General features: G+C 44.1%; 1 protein-coding gene across 1 annotated transcript in view; it reads left to right on the top strand.

The window, feature by feature from the left end:
* fbrsl1 (fibrosin-like 1) overlaps positions 1 to 22,064 on the top strand; it is a gene marked incomplete at its 5' end in the record, with an annotated part of 329,828 nt that overhangs the window by 143,193 nt on the left and 164,571 nt on the right. Inside the window, 2 exon segments of the mRNA XM_080500127.1 lie at positions 3,979 to 4,080; positions 8,866 to 8,901. Coding sequence (XP_080356253.1) covers positions 3,979 to 4,080; positions 8,866 to 8,901 — 138 coding nt within the window.

Genomic DNA, 22,064 nt, shown 5'->3' on the forward strand with positions numbered 1-22,064 from the left:
ATTGCAGAAAAGCTAAAAATGAAGTACTTTTCATATTGGGCCACTAGTGAGTGCTGGGGTTTTATTCTGAGCAATAGGCTATAAACATTAACAATGGTGAGTACTCGAAGATTTGCATGGACCCTCGTTGAAGTTGCATTGCTGCTACATGTGACTCAACTAATAAACTATAAAGTCACAGGAGAATATGGACTGGGAGTCATGACACTGGATGCTGCCATTGTTGTTATTGTCCATTTACTCGTGCATGTGCAGAAGAATGATTTGCTATGGCCATAGTGCGCAGTAGCAGTGATTCAGAAGAGTCGGAGCAATTTCAAAAATGTCTCCCTGTTTGAAAAAGTTGCATTTTCAGTGGCAGTGCATCTTTGTCCTGTAAACCGACATCCAAAAAGCAATGAATTATATCTTATCTTGTCATTCCTCTCCATGTCTAAAATGCAACCAAAATGGAGAAAGGTTGTTATGTTAATGTTAATGTTAATGCTAATGTTTATGTTTATGTTCATGTTTATGTTTATGTTAATGCTAATGCTAATGCTAATGTTAATGTTAATGTTAATGTTATCTTCCTCTGAGTGAGAGCGATCCACTGGTCACACGTGTGGTATGGTATGATGGTCTCCATAGACCCAGAAAATGTTAAAAACACTTGTTTTTGTGTTGTTGTTTTTTTTTTTTTATGAAACCACACATGCATGAAAATAATATGGTGTACCGTATTTTCTGCCCTATAAGGCGCACCGGGTTATAAGGCACACCTACATTTATTGACATAATCTACAACTTCATTCACATATAAGGCACACTGCCCTATAAGGCGCATGGAATAGACCAGTGGTTAGCAACATTTATGCATATGCTTTATTTTGAAAGTCCTACCTGCAGCCTATGCCAGGAGGACACTACACACAAAACCTTCTTCACTACTGGTTGACAACTTACAACTACCGGTAATAATAATAATAATAATAAACTAAACTACATGAACTAAGCAACAAAAACACAACACAACACAATTATTACCGACACCACAAACCAAATATAACCCCCAATAATTGCATTTAAAACACCACAAACAGCTGCAATGAATTATGGGAGTTTCTATCGGCTGCACTGAGGAGCTCAGGTTGAATTTGTCATGCCTTGCAGCGACAAATTCATGTTTTGTGTTGTTGGAGGTTATTGTGGCTCGTTGTTGGGCTTGGTGTTGTGTTGATTGTGTTTATGCTGTGTTTTTGTTCCCCAGTTTAGGGAGTAATTATTTCATCTAGTTTATTTTGGTTTGTTAGAATGTTGGTGTGCAACCATGAGTGATTAAGGTGTTGTGCGGAGTGTCGTCCGCTCTGAAGATCCGGTTGTGAAGTTAGAGTTGTCAGAATAAAAGCTTCTGGTTGTTCAGCTGTCAAATAGCAGTCTCGAGTAGAACAATCATCCATATATAAGGTGCACCGGGCTATAAGGCGCAATGGCAGATTTTGAGAAAATTTGAGGTATTTAGGTGCGCCTTATAGGGCGGAAAATACGGTAAACATTGACGCATCTCTGCTGCATTGTCCTACTCAGTATCTAGTGCTGGTAAGAAATGTATCTCAGCTGACCCATATGTTTTGTATTGAATGGCAATCAATGAACACATTGTTGGACAAGTTCAAAAGAGTGAGCAGCACAAACAACAAACACATTGAAATATGGCATTATTATTGTTGTCGATGCAGAAAAAAGTGTTAAGGTAAGAAAGTACTACACATTTCAGTAGGGTTGAGTTTTCCCTGTTAGGAAAACGTGGGTGTTCTCAGATACTCGCAGCACCTTTGTCAAATACATGAACAGTAAAATCACCACAAAAGTATACAATTGTCTAGAAAACGTGTAAACAGGAATTAAGATAATGCCATTCGATAATTGTGTAGTGGGATTAATTAAAAAGAAGGTCTTTTAATCTGGAAAACTGAATTGAAATTGCTGTATATTAAGTGTTTATACGTGATGCTGTGTTCATGTTGCTGGTTGTTGTTGTATGTACACGCGTGTTCTACTTCTACTTCACATTTAGCCAAAGTACAAACTGACGCGCAGCTACGAGACACAGAAACTTTGCGTTTCGTTTCATGTTGAGAAGAGAAAGAAGTGCGGCCCATTACATGTCAGTTAAAGTCATTTGTTGTTGTGTTGTCATGCATAGTCGCCTGCTTAGAGGCTGTAGTGACTGACAGGAAATGATATCATCTGGAACATGAGACATTGTTGTGCGAGTGATGGTTCTGTTTTGCGCTGTGATTTATTGCGCTGTCTGGAGTTTTGATATAAAATGGATTGTTTTGTCCCCAGCGGCTGTGCCCGGTTTGAAGCTCTTGTAATTTTCCCAATAAACACAAACCGATGTCAGAGGTCACATGAAGATCGATGCACAATCTCCAAAAAGTAAAAGTTGCCTTTTATTTATCAACAAACCAAGCAAATTACTGACTTCGAGAATAGCTTAACACGTAATTATTATAACGGCATACAGACACTGAATTGTAGGTAATTAATACAAGCTACTTGTTGTTTTTATCCGAGTACTGCAGATTTGTTGCTGCCCTCTTGTCGAACGTCGTTTTCTTTTCATACAATTAAATCTTTATTTGTGTGTTGCATGAAAATTGAAATAAGATTTTTCGCTAGCACCGACTGACTCTGGGTCACATAAGCCAACTTTTGTCAATGTATTCCTGTGAAAAAAAAATCCAAATAGAAGACAGAATTTGTTTGTTTGTTGCATCTATGCAAGCGAGATTTGTTTGCCAACTTCAGTCTTCATGACAGCAGCTGAATGTTACATCTAAGTGTTCATATCTTGTGGGCATGTGCAGCTTTTAGCCAGGATCGCATATGCTGAAATTTTACAACTACTTTGGCCAGCTGCCAATGCAGTACCATTGTATATATAATTTTTCTACTTCTTTGTTTTCATACATTTGATGGTCTATTGGATGCAATCCATCTTTCTATACCGCTTAATCTAACTTCACTGGAGCCTTTTCCATCTGACTGATGGCGAAGGCCGTCTACACCAGTGTCCATATAGGCAGTTTAAACTTAGTAATTAAAATCTAGTGCATGCTTTTGGACTTTCTGAGGAGACTCGAGTACAGGTGATGAGAACTCTACACAGAAAAAGAAATTCTTGCTATAAGTGGAGAGTACTAACCACTATACCACTGTGCAGCCACCAGTATCGCATATTATATTTCTTTGAACAGTCCATTTAAATTCAAACACAGATTGCTTCACTTAACGGCATGAAAAAAAAAACTTTTTACATAAAATTATTTCATATTAGTCATCGTGTAACATTTTCTTTCATTGAACTTGTACGATCCTTCGTAATCAAACCGGTTTGGATGAAGCTCCTTCTGTGTCAATCTTGATAATAGATGCATCGATGGCACATCAGACGTGTTTAATTGGTCAAGCCTCAGGCAAACACAAAATGAGCATTTCTTTCGCTCGGTCATATCCACAGACATATTCATCTCGGGTCACTGATATGGATCAATACCAGTCACATGCAAATAACCTCTTCTTCAATAACCTCTTTGCTGTGCAATGATTATGTCACTTATGACACGAATAGCACCAATTTTTATATTCATTGCTGTAATGAATCACGTTTAGCTTAAGGCAAATCCTATTTCAGGAATTCAATAAGTGAAAAAAAATAAAGTGCCAAGAATTGCTCTGGCATGGTCTTTGATATGTGGCCATTTGATACAACAATTTTAATCTTCTCCTTGCCACTTTAATAAAGTAGCAAGTCATTCGGCAGTAACTTACATCAGAGCAGCTTTTAGGATTACACTTTATGCCTCACGAATGTTGAAAATGTAGCCATAAATCCTTACCTCTCAGACTATATTACTCAGTTGTGGAATGAGTGGCTTTCTTTATTAGGGGAGTACATTATTTAAAGATGGCCTCTTGTCTTTCCTGTAGATCAAACCCCTGGCACTGCGTCCGGTGAAATTCAGCGAAGACGAGACGGTGCAGGAGCTCAGTCGACCGCACAGGAGCAACTCCAAGGAGCAGCTTAGTGAGGTGAGTCGACGGGCCAGACCTTTCCCCTCCTCACAGATGTCCTACAGAGAGCAAGGCTATCCATTTTCACAGGCTCAAGTAAAGAACCCCTGAAGTGGGATATAGAGAGCGGACGGACGACAGCGGCACTGAGGCCGAGATCAGAGGACAGCTGGTTCAGTAGCTCCTGCTGTTCTCAGCTCTCACTTCATAAAAAGTCCCCGTGCGATGGGAGGAAGGCCGGCTGACTGGCAGGAAATGATTACGCTGGTCACACAGCGTCACCTACCTGGCCTGGCATTACTTAAAGCGCGGCGTGGGTGAATGTACACACGACCTGACGCGGCTTTACCAGGTGTGGGCTGACCTTGCCAACCTGGAAATGGAATAAGTTCAAGAAATTGTCCCAATTATCGCTTCGCTGACATCCATATGCCAGCGCATTTAGTGGCTGAGTAGGTGGCAAAGCAAAATGGAAGCCAGGCATTGCTGCAGCATAAGGGATGAAATAATGCAATTTAGATACAGGGGAAGTAATGAGAATTTATGCAAAATCCCAAGCGGCTCATTTTAAATGAATGTAGAAATATGCTGCCTAACTAATGGCTGTCAAGCAGGCCTCCCAAACCTAACTAAATTCAATCAGACTGTTCATTTAGCCGACGAAAGCAGGAGGAGGGAGAAAGCACGAAGGAAGAGGAAGGGAAATGTGCCGCTTCCCTTTTCAGCAGGAATGAAACGACAGAAAGAAAAAGATTTTAATGAACTTATTAAAGACATTGTTTTAAGTCATTCAGTCTTGCAATTGAAAATCCAGCCTTTTGAAAAAAAAAAAAAAAATCACCCAGCCTATTTTTTTAACCCCCATCTTCATCCTCTCTCTGCTTTTTCTTTCTTTTTTTAGGTAAGCCTCACTGCTCGATGTCTCTGGTGCACTGCCCCCCCCCACCCCCCCCCCCCCCCCTCTTTCCCGCATACTATTTCTCTTGAATTTGTGTAACAGGCTGTCTTTTAATGAAAAAGTCAGAAGGAAGAGGCGGGCTTGTCAGATAAAAGACCGACGCTTGTTGACAGCTCTGACAGGGATATACGACAAGCTCTAAGAAGGAAGGTGGGGAGGTGGGGGGTGGGGGGGGGGGGGGGGGGGGGTGCACACGAATGAAGGGGGCGGTGGAAGTTGTGGTGGTTGTGGTGATGTGTGGGGGGGGGGGGGGGGGGGGGGGCGGGCGCACTGTTGAAAATGGCACGCTGTAATCGCCGCCGGTGTTAGATGTGGCATGTCTCTCTAATCTGCTGCCAAATAAATGGTGCACAGACGCTGATCGCTGTAGCCATGCCATCTATATCTATCCATCTCCCTCCCTCTGCCTGTCTTTACCTTTTCTTCTCTCTCTCTCTCTCTCTCTCTCCCTCTCTCTCCCTCCCTTATGGGAGTCCATCCTTCCCTCTGCTGGCTGCTTTCCACTCACTGAAGGCCCGGACGTGACACACAGCGAGATTCTTCACCAACACCCTTATATTTCTTCCTTTTTTTTTTTTTTTTTTTTCCCAGCTCCATGAAATCTCCACCACCGCACTGAGAGCACTGCTAATTTTCGTAAAATACGCTCCATCACATCAAAGTGGCTCCCCGGCTTTAAGAGCTCTTAACTAATGATGCCGCGTCGGCAACGAGTAAAATGGATTTCTCTTGTCTTACCGCCAAAGGAAATAGAGACAAATGCGACACGCGGACGCGCCCGCCTGCCCGCCTGTAAAAACAGTCATGCATCAATTTGGGAGCAGGGGGTGAAAAAAAAAAAAAAAAAAAAAAATTGCAGGGGATGCTGTTTGTTCATTGCCATGGTTGGGTCTTTATCTGTTTATTTTGACTAGGTAATTGTGCCTGCAGTGCAGCGGGGCCCCGGCACTAAGCCACACAGGGATTAGGGAAATGTGAGGTGGGAGAGGGGGTGGGCTTCACTGCATCTGTGTCCTGTGGAGGAGAGAGGGTGGCAGTTGTGGTGGGTGCTGTCACGGCTTCCAACATCCTTCCACGTTCACCAGAATTCGCTCGTGCCCACCCACCTACCTGCTCCCCCTGCCACAGGGGGCATACATGATGGTGTCCTGTTTCCCATCGCGATACAAGCAGCTCAGATTGGCCCGCCTCTTGGCCTCCCCGCAATGACAAAAACCAATAGTCTGGGTTGGGAGAAGATGAACTGGACCCTCCCCTCTTATCGCCATGTTTTTCTTTTCTTTTTCTTTTTTTTTCTTTTTTTTTTGTAAGGAGAGTGGAGGAGGGGGCATGGAAATGGGGAGAGGATTAGGGGGTGGATTTAGCAACATTTCTCTTCTCCGAGGCTGTTTAGTTAACCCTTAAATGCCGCCAGCATCCGCCCCATCCCTTCTCGCCACCAACTACCATAACCAGCACACACACTCACACACACTCATCTCCCTCCCTCCCCCACGCTCCCTCTCTGGGGCGGATTCTTAAATCCTTTTGAAGTCCTAAGCGCTGCAGAAATCCATTGAGAGCCATGTATAATGGCTTTTAAGAGAGAGTGTTTAGCTGTATGCCGACCCTATGGCTTATGAACCGCGGGCGTTTTAATGGATCCCCCCCCCGTCCCCTCCCCTCTCTTCCCCCGTTCACCAACACTAAATCCAATGGATTGTCCCTCATTATCATTTAAATAAGCCTCTCTTTCTACTCAGAATGCTCCAAGTTGAATGAACTCTACATCGCAAGGCTAATTCCAAATGGCCTTGGCCTCCGTCCACCTATGGACTCATGCACTCATACGCACACGCACGGGCATACACACACATTAAAATGCACACACAACAGACCACATTCTTTCTTTGGAAGGCACTTTTGGCCTTTTTGTATCTGCACATTTCTGCCTTCGGTGTAGTTCATCCCGCCGTCTCCTCTGGCCTCCTCTGCTTGTGAGCAGAGTGGGAATAGCCTTTTGATTCCCACAGAGCCTGCTTTCCGGTTCACGGCATGACTCCTCCCTAATCGTCACCACAGGGGCCGTCCGGCGAATCAGAGGGGCACATAGGCGTTGATGAAGGCTGATGCCTAGAGCAGGTGTGGGAGAATGGATGAGGGGCATTGGGAGGGTGCAAAACAAGAGAGGCAGCGGCGGCGAAGGTGTGGGGGAGGTCGTTTTTGGATTGAAGGTGGACCTATGGATGAAATTGGTCTCGCAGAAAAGTTCCCTCCAGAGACCGAGGAGGGGGGGTGAGAAATTGCCAATCTAGACAGAGGAATAAAAGCAGTGAAAAGTGGAAGTGGAAGGAGGGATTTAGAGATTGGTATTCGTGCTGGGCGCTGACAGACAGCCAGAGAACAGAACAAAACCCAGCCTTTTCTGTCTCTATCCTGCTCTTGTTCAGCATTTAGAGGACTGCATTAGAAAACACAGGAGGAGTTTGAAGGGCCAAAACACCTTACTACATGCAGAAGAATGTACTTGTAAAGAATACAAAAAGAGACTGCAAAAACAAATCAGCAGAAAATGAATAGAATGTATTATTATTGTTACCATTTTGATTGTGTCTTCATCCCAAGTTCAATAGATATAAAGGTGATATATTTCTCAACCGAAATGCAAAATAAATGTTTTTTACGCATGTTAATTTGTAAATTATAGTCATTGAAAGCTTGTTGATGCTATTCCTAATCAGCGCTGTTTGTTTTGCCCGTGAAGCAAACACTTGAAAAAATGATAAGACAAAATAAGAATGGAAGCCAACATCTTCAGCTGTGGGGTATCGGAGCTGTCACTCACATTCAGAACAACAATTTCTACATCAAGGTGTGTTTCTTTCAGTTTATCTGCTGATGCAAGTGATGGATTTACTCCCGCGTGCCTGTCAATGTCAGAAGGCGCTCTTGAAGGTGCAGAAGTAGGTTTCAAACACATTTTAGTTCAGGGGCCACATGCAGCCCAATTTCACCTTGAGTGGGCTGGACAAAGCAAGAAACTGCCATAATAACCTTCATATTTGAACTTTAAAGTTCCTTTTTTAAGTTGTATCTTTATTGTGGCTCAGAGTTTGTGGGATGAAAATAAATGACTTCAATCGCAGCATGAAACCATTTCTAATGAAACCTTCTACTGCAAAGTGCAGTGGAATGTGCAAATCAGCATCTCCTATCGCTGTTGCATTACGGTTGTTTTTTACAAAGTCACTCTGACAGCATGGCTTTGAGGTGAATCAGAGGTAGCTCGCTTCCATGGCAGCATCACCGTTACCTCAGCTTGCTTAAAAAACAAAAAAGACAACAAAAAAGAATCAGTTATCTTAGAAATGTTTGCCATTTGCTTGATGGTTTGGCGGGCCAGACTGGAGCCTCTTGCGGGCCAGCTCTGACCCACAGGCCTTGTGTTTGACACTTCTGGCTTAGCGCCAACCAGTAAATGATGATATACGCATTGGGCCCTGAACTACAACACAATCACACGTATTTTGAAACACGAAGACGATTAGACAAGCAAATAAATACATAATGCAGGGTTGTTGTTTATATATCACAGACTGCACATATTGAGGTTTTCCCTCGTTCTGTTCGTCACCAGGACAAGTTGAGCTAGATTCCCTTGCAGGAGGTGAGCGATTGTGTTTGGAGCTGCTGAGCTCCCATCGTTGTGCAGGCGGGAGTGATGTGTGCAGGCGTGGGGTACATGGCAGGGCGGCGAAAAGGTTAACGTGAATATTGATATTAAAGTGACGCTTCTTCATCATGTCTGTGTGAGCGAGTGAAACTCTCCTTAAAGGTCATCCCTGTTCTCCTCTCTCTCCCGACAGAGTTCTACTCACTCGCTGTCAGGCCGCGGCTACTCGGTAAGTGACATTTTCATGCTTCATAGCTTTACGGCAGAATTACAATCTCCAACGACCCGCTTTATGGCCCCGGCGCTCGACATTTTAATTATGTTAAATAGAGTAATGGAGAAATCATGATATTAGGAACATTAATTCTGGCTGACTGACTGATTAAATTGCGAGAAGGTGTCCTGCGCTACCTTGGCGAAAAGAGCCTCGTTTTATTGGCATCGATCAGCGCCGTTCGCCAGCGCTGCAATTTGCCTGTCAGAGTTTTATATCTTCTTCCAGTGACTGTCAGTGGAGGATCCTCTTGCGCTCATATCTGACAATATGCCTGAGAGCCTTTTAGCTCCTCGTGCTGCAAATAAAATTCCTCACTAGCGCCCAAATGTACATCTCCACCTTCAGGAAGATCCACAGCAGTTCAAAGCGGCTTGTGATTTGTTGGAGCTGACTGATCATTATTCGGAATAAGTGAGATGTTGTTTAATCATGGAACGTGCAGAGTGTTGTTCAAGGTAAATGTGCCCCGGAGAAGTCTTTAGTGATGCCTCGCAAAACATCCGCCCAATCCTTTCCGACGTACGCTCGCTCACAAATTGTCAGCGCAGGACTATTTTTATCCCTTGAAAGCATCTGTTGCCTTGCCCCAGTGCCTTCTGGAACTTAAAATTTGCACTCTCCCCCTCCCATTGTTTCAATGATGTGTCTCGTCTCTGGGTAATACAGACAGCGGTCGTCCTTTATGTCCTTTGCTTAAAGGGAGACTCATAAGAGGAACATTCTTTAAAGTGTGCTACTTTTAGCTGATGAGTGACATATGGCAGTTCTTATTGCAGCTTGGAAGCAATCATCCCGACAAACAAAACAACTATAAATGGTTTGTCATCCTTAATCTGCCTCAAAGGACTGCAGTTAAAGCACCGAACAAAGCTTAACTTCAAAAGACATTGATCTCAGCGAGATCTCTCCCTCTCTCTCTTTTTTTTTTTTTTTTTTTTTTGGTTTTAATAGAACATGTCACATTCCTATTCCCCAGCGGCCGCAGACTCACAGATGGATGAAAACAAACAAGACCTTCCAAAAAAGCTTGTGGAGCCCTTTGGCTCGAGCTGTCAGTTTGAGTCGGCGGGGAACGAGGCCCGCTCTTTATCTAAAAAGAAGAAGGCAGGAGTCAGAGAGACAGGGAGAGAGGGAAGGGGGGGCAGCGATGGAGGTGCAGTTGGCTTGGAATTGGTGATGTAGGGTGCAAGTGGTGGTGGTGGTGGTGGTGGGGGCATTGTGCACGCAGAGCAAAGTCCAGTAACGAAGGCAGGAAGTTTCATGTTGTCTGTCTATCCAGTGGTGCTATCTGCAGCGTTCGTAGCCTCTAGGCACCTCCTGGGTACTGAGCTCTGACTCTCAATCTGCTCTGCTGCCGGGCTCGCTTGATTTCTGGGGGCTGCTTATCTATGAGTGCTTCAGGCTTTACAGTATGATGGTTTTGAAGGGAGGGTGCACAGGGTGTGGGGTCGGGGGGCGGGGGGTGGGGGGTGGAGGGGGGGGGGGGGGGGGGTGCTCCGGGGACCTGCCAGGCAGAGGCTGAGCCAGTATGGGGGTGGGGAGGGGAGTAGGGCAAGGAGAAGACCGGGGGCTGGATAGAGCGTTATTGCTGGTGAAAGCGTAAAGAACGAGGCTACGTGTGTGGGTGGAGGGCCAGTTGTAAGTTGTGGAGGGTCAACGAGGCGGGCACGACGGTACAGTTAGTGCCACTGGCCACCAATAGCAAGGGTGAGCTATCTGATGGTTAGCCCCTGGTGCTGATCCTAGTCTACCTCTCTGCCTCCCTGCAAACAGTACAGATAAAAAAAAAAAATGAAGCTTGGTGGATGTGGGCTGGCTAGCTGTCATGAGGCAGTATGGTTTGATGAGGGAATCTTTCCTGACAGTTTGTTTTCTACTTCTATGGGAGATAACGCCTCTTCTTGTTTATGCTTCCATATGTCTCCTTACTTATGTTGCCTGCCAGGCTCGAATGGCCTCATTTGAATGGTTTACACTAGAATGTATAGGAAGTACTCCACTGCCAGAGTCATGAACAAGGGAAAACTAGAGCCACCACAGTGTTTTGGATGCATCATGTAGCTTTTATACCATCTTAAAACACTCCTGCTGTTACATAATATTTACCTGCTGGTTTAATCCCAATATAATATAAGCCAGGTTCCTGTCTGTGTTTTACTATATTGATTTAGCTAAAGGAAAAAAGCTAAAAGAAAATAAAATTCAAATTCACTCATTTGGGTTAAGTACTGCGCATTTGTTACATCTTGTGAATTACAAACTAAATACATATTTCTGTTGGTAGATGTGAAGTTTTCATTGCAGACAGTAATTGCTGACACAGCTTATACACCTCCATATTTATTTTAGTTGCAAATTAAGATTGCAGCTTTGCTTGACAGCCATTGAAAGGGATGCTAAAAATACTGCATTTTCTTACTTGAATACATTTTGACATTTGCTAATTTAAGTATGTACAAACAACACATACAATGACAGGAACCTTGTCAAAGTATTCCCATAATATACATGTATAATCCTTCTTCCATTTTACTGCACGTTACACATCATACTTGCTTAATTAAGATTGAACATCACAGTCATGGATAAAACATAGTGAAACACTTACAAAACACAAGGATCAGCTATGTACCTGATTTACTGTAATTCAGAGGAAATAGCCATGGTCTATCTCAATATATCTGCTTTATTTGGTGAAAGCTACATATTCATTGCAATTGAACAATACATTTATCCAGTTTATGATAGAATTGCAGTCACTTTCATCCACCTGCCCCTCAGCATCTTTTTTTCCTGCTATTCAAGGGTGAGGGCTAATCTGTGCAGCACTGTGGAGTCCAGCGCCGATATGTGGCAACAGGACTGAGACTTGCTATCTTGCTCTCTGTGGAAGACTGGATATGGAATTGTTTATCGGGCCAACTCTCTCCTGTCTGCTTTGTGCAGGCTTCATTATAGCCCCGTCTATGTTTGGGAGACAATATCTGTGGCTTGTTTCCTGCGCTGCTACCTGCTTGTTGTTCCAGGGGAGATGGGTCTGGGCTCTGGCGATTTATCATCCTCTCAGGGGCTCCTTGATAAAGAACCCAACATCCTCCTCTGCGCCTAGGAGATATGTGGAGCTAGAGACAGGAAAAAAAACGAACCGCAAAAAAAATAAAAAAATCTCACTGCAACTATCTGCCCATCCCCTTACCCCTGGGCTGGATGTATTGTATCGTAGAGGAGACGTTTTAGCTAAGCGAAAAAGACAACTCACCGCCCTTTTTCTTTCAGATCAAGTGATGGAGCTACAGTCTCGTACCCCCCGTCGTATTGCGAAACCCAAGGCCAAGCTGCGGCTCATGTTTTCACGGACGATAAAAGCGTCGAGCTTTGTCTGTGACAGTATAATCTGTCTGTTTTGGGAGGGTTTATCTCCGCGATGTCAGAAAGTAAAACCTTTAGCCGGGTGTGTTTGGGTTGAGCAAGACTGCTCGGAGCTGTCAGACACACCCGTTCTTCATTTGCTCAGGCTGTCATAATCACGTTTAACGCTAAATGAGTCTACACTCTCAACGCGGCAGCCTCAGTCATGTGTGCGTTCTTAAACAGCCCTATTTTAATTGATTTGCCATTCACGACCTCCACATGGTGACAAATACACTTTCTCGTCTGAGTGATGAGGCTTTTCACGAGATCTTTATCAAATACAAGGATTATGTTACGTAATTATATTAGAAGCCATTAAAAGCTTCACGCTTTATTGAACAAAGCAACACAGATTCATCACTGGATTAAATGCTAAACACAGCAACTGAAAGGAAACAGTGTGTAAATTAGATCCTATACTGTAATTTCTGCAGCAACACTTTTCCTTCTTGCTCGTCCCTTTCCTCTGTGTATCTCTGTGTCTTCTGACTTTAAAAATGCGGTGTGCAGGTGTCTCCACACCACCGGCTCTGCACATGGTGAAAATTAGTGAAGGAAAGCAAGATCCCAGCAGGAGTGGGCTGGGGCCCTGACATTGTCTTGGCCTTGGGGTGGGGCGGTGCCTGTCAGGGGCCTCTCTATGAGGGCTGTCCGCCTTAAAAAACCTATTTGTTTATCCCCGTGTGCGGTCCGGCTTCAGATCCTGGGCCATGCTGCTCTCTGCGCACCAGGGACCTGGGCTGTTGCCGCTAGCAACAGATAAAAATTGCTGTTAACCACAGCAGGGCCCACAACACATCAATCAACGAGACTGCAGATAAAGGCTGCAGGCTTCTGGGGCCCCAGCTGAATGGCACGGTTGAAAATCCTTTTCCAGTGGCTGAGCACACAGAGCTCTGATGATAGAGGCCTGCTATCATTCAGAGTTGAGGAGGGAAACTTCATTTTCAGCAATGCAGCTCAGGTTTTGTTCTAATGGAGATGCATTAGAACGGCCCCAAACACAAATGGGACTCTGGGAGAGGTCATTTGAATAAAAGGGCGACACTGTGAATTAGTGTTGACCAGGCCTCAGGAAAAAAACGAAGCGGTCCCAGCCAGTTCAGTTTGTTCTAAATGAACTCTTAATTGCTTTTGCCACTTGGCTTTGCTCTTAAGACTGCTTAAAAGCTGGGACGTTCAGCTTCAGCGCGTTCCACATACCCCGTTTGTTAGGACTAAATTGAGATCAACGAGTGGAAATTAGTGGAAGCTGTACCCAAATGGCCCAAACTGGCATTAGTACAATTTTTTTTTTTACACCGGAGGTGACTTTAATGGCTTATTTTAGCATTTCTCAGCCCAGTTCCACCACCCTTAAAGCAAACGCAGGGTGGTGACTTTGGTTGGCTGTTATACGAAAGAACAATACTGATCTTTTCTTATATTAAATCCGGTTAATGTATTCCCAGACAAAGCTCTATGCTATCACCCACGTTGGCGTACGTCCAAATGAAACACAGGCTCTCATGGGTAAAAGTATTACTTTTATCCCCTGAAGCCCAACCTTGATTATCATCATTCTTAGTTTGTCCTGGATGTACTGTCCCCTAACTCACATTTGCCCCACTTTAAACAAATAGCCCTATAATGTAACAATCAAACAATGCTCAGAGGATTTGTTTACTGCAGGCTTTCTCCCCATTAAGTTTCACGGACACTGTAGACAAATAAAGTGGTAATTCCACTTTATCATATGTTACATATACCACAATCAAGCAGCAATTACATGCTCCTTCCATTTGTAAGAGCTCCCAGTGCCGACATGGATGTTTTAATGAGGGCTGTAATGAACGCTCAGGGTGTTTGGCAAGTCTCCGAGATGTTGCCGGGGCTTTTATGGCTCCCCATTATAACGTACAATTTGCATCAGCAAATTACAATGCTCCATATCATTATCCTGCACCAAGGCCCGATCATAAATTAGAGCTCCAATTACAAACATCTATCTGGGAACGGGGAATGAATACGATGGCAGCCCCCCAGAAGCAGGCAGGAGGCAGAGAAAGCCTCCTGTGGATTGCGGGATGAGACTTCCACAGAGGTGTGATATTCTCATAAAGCATCCTTATGGAGAAATCATGCCTCTTAAAGGAATAGGCTGCTTCTTAGGGATCAGGGGGAGAGAAAAAAAAACAACAAAAAAAAACCCTCCGCTTTTTGTGTCTTGGCAGCTCCATATGTCATATTTCGCGGCACACTGCACATTGAACTTTTTGGTCTTTTCACCCACTGATTTTGGTGGCTGACTGTTTCACACTTCTCATTCAAAGCAATGTAAGCCAGTTCATTCAGCTGTGCAGAGGGGCGACCTTGTCTATTGTATCTCAATTCAGACCGAGCAATGTCTCTGTCCCTTCCAATCTCCCTCCGTCTTACTCTGCCTCCCTCTACCCATCCAACTTGATTTTACACTGGAGGGAACATAATAAATCATAGAGATTTATCACGCTGCAGCTTATTAATTTAGCACCACAAGTGTAATATTAGTCTGTGTCATTTAAAGAAGCATTGCACAGCATTACCAATGTCCCCCAGGATATTCACAGGAAGCCATTGTAGTTTGGGCAGAAAGTAATGAGATTAAAAAAAAGAGAAAAAAAACGTATGTTGTTCAAGTCTGTCTTTTCATCTGAACACGCCCTCCCCGGCCTGACTGACATGGAGATGGTGAATCTGCCCCTCCTGAGTGCGAACAGTTGCTGAAGGGGAAACAAACAGTGGCGTACTTGTGATGGCTGTGTTGCCTGTAATCTGCGACCTGTGGCCAAATCTTGCGTGGAGAGGGAGAACAAAAGCCGAACGCCGACGGAACGCTGCGGGCGCCAGCCAGAAACCACCTCTATTGATGAGACAAACGGCCTGCGGGTCTCCCGCAAACCCACAAGGGCTCCCAAACGCTGCACAAACAAAGCCTGAAATTAAGAAGAGCCAGAGGCAGGCCCATTTCTACAGCGGAGATGAAATGTTCCTTTTTCATGGCCTCGGTGGATTTTCGGTGCGGGATTGTACAAGGGCACAGAAACAAAACAACCCTTTTCCATTTCCAGTCATAGATTTTGAGAAAGCGTCTTTTTCTTTTTCTTCCTCGTTTCATTTTCGGCTTCCTCTCCTTTCACACCTCCTACCACACTCTGAGGGCTAATTTTAAAGGTACTAAATCCTCCCCTCTTTGCCTTTCGAGGGTGTCAGATGATGTTTAATTCATATTTTTGTTTTGCATTTTAACCTTTCATGTCTGTGGGATCACATGCATCCATCTTTGCCTTCTTGCTCGCAAAGCCAGAGCAGAGAATGACTGCGAGCCTTTGTTTGAGTTTGAGAGGTCATGAGAAGAAGGAACTTGATTCCATATTCACAAACAGCCCCCGGCAATCATTATTGCTGTCTTTAATGTTTCGATGAATCCATAATGGGTGACCCCCCCACCCCCACCCCCACCCCCACCCCTCCCACCTGCTCCTGTAACTCTTGCTTATACATAGGTAATGCTTCTTAAACCCACACAGGAAAGTTTACTAAGTAGGTCATGTTCTGCCACTCGTCTTCTAATCACTCAACGAAAACGAACACAATTTCCCTCCGTCGGAGCCCCGCAGCCTTGCTCCTGGGATTTCACTGAGCAACACACACACACATTTGATTTTCTGATATGTGTTTTCCCCTTTCGCTCCCTCTCTCGCTCTAACTTGTACCTGGCAGTACACAACCAACATCTACCCTGCCTCCAACTTCACCACCGACATGTAAGGACCACAGCTCCTCCTTCACCCCCCCCCTTGCTGTCTCTCTGTCTTTTTCTCTCAGTGGAGAAGATGCCTGACAGTAACAGCAGGTAAGGTATAAGATTACAGGAGAAGCAGGGGCAATTATACCTCCAGCTGATGCCGGTGTGTTTATGAGGAGAGTAACTGTTAATGACAGTGTTGTGGTTTCTCCAGAGGCCGGAGCACGCTCAGGGAAACCTGCTGTTTTTGTCAGCTTAGCTTCCTGCTCTGTTGCTGTAGATGAGGGGATTTTTTGTATTATTTTTTTTTTTCTGTCTGCCTATCAGATTTTTTTTTTTTTTTTGTTCTTTCTCTGTTTCTCTCCCACGCTTTACCACACAGAGAGTCCTCACTTTGGGGCTGATGTGCTTCTGTGTCGCCCCGCCTCGTCTGTGCTACAAAGTAGGTACAGAAATCCAGGGAAATGCTAAACTAGCATTTGGTTGCCAACTGGTTTGCAAACAAAACAAACAAAACAAAAAAACAGAAACGCTGCTTCTTTGGGTCATAGCAGCTTTGCTTGGTAAATGTGTGTATTTGTGCACACGCCGATGCTCCCAGGCCGGTGTTTGCTACTGCAAGCCTGTCAACAGGGCTTTTGGCTGCCTTGCCACTTCCCCCCTACGTGCTTTCACACACGACAGGCAGATCGCAGCGATTTGAGAGGAGTTTGTGTTTAGATAAAGGAGCTTAATCATAATTGCATGGGGTTTCCAGTGTCTAGCATTGGCACCCTCCCAGTGGCGGCTCTCTTTGGCCCATAGCAATAGGTTTCAGCAGTGCAAGAGAGGCAGTGAAAATACTGCATACCACAAATCTATTTTATAGTTATTTTATGGCAGTGCAAAAAAAAAAAGTAATGGTGAAATTGTGTTCTCAAAATTAGTATGATCTATCCTCAGTGTTTTGTGCAGGTCTGCTTTTAAATATTTAGTGTTGCTTAAATACTATAGTTACACTCTGGCCACATGTGAATCCTCATGTACTTCTGCCTGTGCCAGATGGTGCCAAGACATTATTTGTCTTTTGTTTCCTCTGAGGGTGCACCTGTTGGGTAGAATCGACCTGTTTACCTACCTGTATCTTACTCCATTTGGGAATATAGTAGGCTCTTATTGGAAAAAAGTAATACAACAGCTGTGGGCATTATTAAAATGTTGAAAGTTTTAGTAACATCCATATGCAAATGTTTCACGTTTCCTTGTATACGTTCGTTCTGGGTTTGTCGAAACACAGTGAAATCCCCGGAGGCCGCAGTGGGCCGAGGTCGGGGAGGGGAAGTCTCTTGCTGAGTGTTCCTCTTTTAATCTTTGCCGGTTGGTTTATATCAGGATGAAGCAGGATGAAGGTTATTTTATTCATTGTCACTTTGGGGAAGAAAAGTCAGCCAAATGCCAAAAAATGTAAATGAGTGCCCCCCCCACCCCCCCCTCCAGTCTCGTGCCCACGACCATCCACACTCCAGACCCCGTGCTCCGTGCCCTCAGCGTGTGGTTGGCCTTGGCCCCGTTCACACTGGGGCACATGGGAGATTAACTGGGCTGGCTTACTCACTCAGCAGGTTCCACGACTCCCCTCCACTCATCCCGGCCCAATCTGCCAGCTAACCTCCTGCTCCGCCGAGCCATGGCAGCAGGGCACCGCAAGCCCGGCCCGCCTTCATTACGCCTGCCAGATGGGCTGAGAATTAGATTCGAACTCCCACCATGGAGGGAGGGAGAAGGGAGAGATTGAAGAGGGAGGATGGGAGAGGGGTGGTGGAGGAGAGGGGTGGAGGGAATAAAGTTGCGGGGGGAAGAAAGTAATGGTTTTTGTTTTCATTTATGTTGCAAGTTATTACATTTTAATGTAACACCCCTGGGACCTGGCAGCATTAAATGCCTGTTCTTGAATAATCGACGCTAACTGCAAGCAAATGCAAGGGAGAAATGAAATTAGCGAGCGCAGCAATTTGGCATAGTGATTATCGGCTCCTTGGAGGCACTTCCTGATGATTTAAGAATGCTAACATTTAAGCAAGTCAGATCTCATTACTCTTCAAGGTTAAATCGAGCTGTGTCGGAGGGGAGGCAGATGCCTGATTGGAAATAGTGCTTCCTTGTCTCTCTGTCTCTCTTCATTTCTCTTTGTTCATGCCGAAGCTCCTCACTGCAGCACACGGCGAGCAGAAGAGACTCAGGGCTGAAATCTGTCAGACCCCGATGACACCTTTTGCCAGCTCTTAATTAGATCAGTAATATTCGCTTTCCAAGGTGTAATTTGTCCTTTGCCAAGCATCATGCCTTGTGCTATAAGCGATGCCTTGCTAACCGCTTTAGCCGTGTTCTGGATGAGTGTGTACCGCACATTTCCTTTCACACAGATATATAGCCGGGCTGCTGGATGAGCAAAAGAAAATTGGGAGCTTTTTGAATCCACACCAAAGGGAAAGTGTTTATTACTTTCCCGGCTGTGCCACAAATGTTCTTTTATACTGTATTTTACTGTGCTAGCCTCGCTCGTTCTTTGGAGGCAGAAACGATTTTCAAAGCAATTTCAGCCCTGGCGTCTTCTGGTTCAGTGTTTACCTCAGCCAGCCATACACATCTGTTTTTCACACAAACTTGATCCAATTAGGTGACACCAGACAATGGCTTACTCCTCCACAAGCCCAGCGCAGCGCCAGCGCTTCCTGAACAATGCGGAAGTGTTTTTTTCTTCCATTACGGGGCGTCAGATCCTTTTAAAGGTGTTTACCCGCCGTCGATGTGTCAGCCCAAGCTTCCAAAAGGGGGCTCAGCTGGGGAAGTGATAGGCAATGAGGATAATGATGTGAGTGGGAGCAGTGTGGCGGATGCAGATGGACTTTACCGTGCGCCGTGTTATAAATCCTTCCCCGCCGCTGCACTGCACCGCACAAAGTTGAGGGACAGATGGGTTGGACTTTTATCTCCGCTTTCTAAATTCCTATGAAATCAAAACATTTTCCGCCGTGGTGATGAGATTTATTTAAAGCAAAGCAGGAGCAACAAAGCCACTTTGGGGAATATGTCTATTAGTTTTTCCAAGCTGTTGTTTTCTCATGCGGGGTGGGGGGATCATTGCAAGTCAAATGTAATCATTCCACTGTTGGGTTATGCTCTGTCTCGAATAATAATAATATTAGTTTGGTCCCTGACATTGCTTACATCAGGCTTGTAATTTGAATTTCTGAAACACAAGTAAGCAGGCTGATGTTAATCACAACCAATCACTGATGTTATCGTTACTGTTGTTGTGTTTTTTTGTTGTTTTTTTTCCTTTCTTTTCCTTGTTTATAGCAGCTTTATCTTTTGGCACATCTTGAGTTTTGGCAGGCTGAATTCATTATCTACAGTGTTTCATGTAGTCAATAAACATGGCATCTGCAATGTGGGATTCTGTTTCCTCCTACTTACATGCTGTGTGCGCTGTGCCGCATCTGATGTCTCTACATCGCGCTTCATCTTTGTTGTGGCCAAAAAGGATTTCTGGATTGTAGCAGGGTTACCCCAGGAATGAGGGAGAAAAGCCTCCAAATTGTAACCAGGCATTTCCACATGAAACATTCATGCTTAAGTATGATTAGCAGAGATTAAGGTGGGTTTGTTTTGCCTCTTAGAGGGCCCCGTGACAATTTGGAAATGGATTGAGAGCAGCTTTTGCAAGCGCAGCCTTCTTAATCCTGTGCCAAGAGTTCTCACCCACCTTTGCTGCATTATTTACATTAAAGTTCTCACGTCAGCTTTGGAGCCAAGGGCCTCGAGGTACTATGTGTTAAATTGCCTAAACCTCAAAGTACTGGAAGGATGGAAAATATTATGTTAAGTATTTCCAAGACTTTTAATGGAACATGCTTTGCAAAGAGAGAGATTTGTCACTGCCACTTGAGGGGCTATTCAGGAAGTATTAGTAGACAAAAAAATAATAATGTGTGGCATGACTTTCAGAGAGACTGTGCTCATTGTAATTGGAGCTGTGTCTTGTACATTTTTTTTTCTTCTATTTTCCAAGGCGGAGTGGTCGGATCAAAAAATGGTCTGTTATCCCAGCCAGTGGCGTGAATCCATCTCTCCATCCAAGCTACTCTGCTATCATGTATCCCATTTCCATATCGTCTTCCTATCATGTATATGAGATGGAGCCCTCCCATGTGCTGGATGATGTGATCCCCAGATAGATTCATTCATACATAATGATAAAAGATGGGTTTGGACAGGGCTACTTATTTGACAATCATTGAAGTGCCACTGTGATGGATGGTGAAGAGGACCTCCACCCCTCTCTCTCCTCCCACCCTATAACCAGAGCTCCGTCTTCTGATCTCACCTTATTTATTTTCTCCGGCCCAGCTCAAGGTCTCGTCTCACTTTAAAAGAGGAATATCAAATTAAATTAAAATTGCTCGCTCACCCAAAACAGAGGCCCGCGCGCCTTCAAAATCACACATCTGTTCCCACAATTCATTGCTGCAAAGTCGATCCTCCCCTCTCTCCCTCGTCCTCTCTCTCTCTCTCTCGTTCTCTCTCTCTCTTTCTGGGTGCGTGGTAATGTGAATTATTCATGCCAGCGGGGCCACGGCGTGCTTCATCATGTTAAAGTGCCCATGACATTACTGATGGAGCCACCAATGCCCCGGCACTGCTAGCTATGCTAATGTATTTGGAAGGAGGAAAGAAAAGACATGGCAGCACCTCTAGAGATCAGGCGGACGAGAACAGATCACCTGCTCCAAATTAGGACTTGAAAGTCAAAGTCCTAAACCGATCAAAAAATATGCCTTTATCTTGTGATTCAGGAAACAAAACATTGTTACACTGGTCAAACTGTCATAGATTTAAATCAGTCCTTCAATATTGAAATCATAATGGAAGTTAGCTCTGTAAATTGACATTGTAATCCTTTTATTTTACTTTCTATGGACAATAGAATTAAACACATCGTCTATAAACATTTAAAGAAAGAAGAGAAGCAAACCAAAATTACCTTGATTTGCATAAACTCCTTACCGGATTTCTGTTAAATGCTGTGTAATCCTGTTGTTACCAAATCCTAATAAATACTGTCTTATATAATATATGTCACAAATTAAATCAATTCTATATGAAACTGTTTATCTCTTCAATATAGCATATTGAATGAGTTACTAAGGTGCACTGACTGGGAGTAAGAAAACGAACATGTATTTTACATTTTAATTTCAGAAAGGTTTCGTGTTTACATAGCAACGTTTGAAACAGCAATATCCATCTACACTGAGACAGCAGAAACACTGACAACATTGTAGTTTTCATGTTGGTCCACTAGTTGGCACTGTTGTTTGCTTTTGTAATGACACTATACACACATATGCACACAGAACAATACGCTATAAACATTAACAATGGGAGTACACAGACATTCATATGGACAGACACAAAACGCAATAAAAGTTTTTAATTTTCACTTGAAGATGTTGAAGATGTGCAAAAATACCTTGTCATGATTTTTCTCGAAGGTGGAAGCTGGGCAGGTGACCAGTGAGACAAACACATTCACAGGATTCAGAATTGGACTGTTAGAGGAAACCCAAACCCTCCACTTGTGAAATGATTTATTTTTACTGCAATGGCCGACAAAAGTCACCCCCTCCTTGTGATTTATGGCAACATCACCTGACCAGGACATAAAAAAAAAATAATTGTATTTTGAGATGCAAATAAAGCATGACTTACTCGAAACAGTCTTTAGTGAAAGCAGTAAATTTATCAGAAAACAATCTTCCCTCCTGGTGTTGGAGGTTATGTAGCCATAAACACGAGGCCACAGCTACGAGGGAATCCTGAATTCTCTTTCCGGGATCCATGCAGGTTGGTCAAAATGGCACAAAACCACAAACACGTGTTAAGAAAACTGTTGTTA

The sequence above is a fragment of the Blennius ocellaris genome (genome assembly GCF_963422515.1).
Source record: "Blennius ocellaris genome assembly, chromosome: 7".
In the NCBI taxonomy this organism is placed as follows: domain Eukaryota; kingdom Metazoa; phylum Chordata; class Actinopteri; order Blenniiformes; family Blenniidae; genus Blennius; species Blennius ocellaris.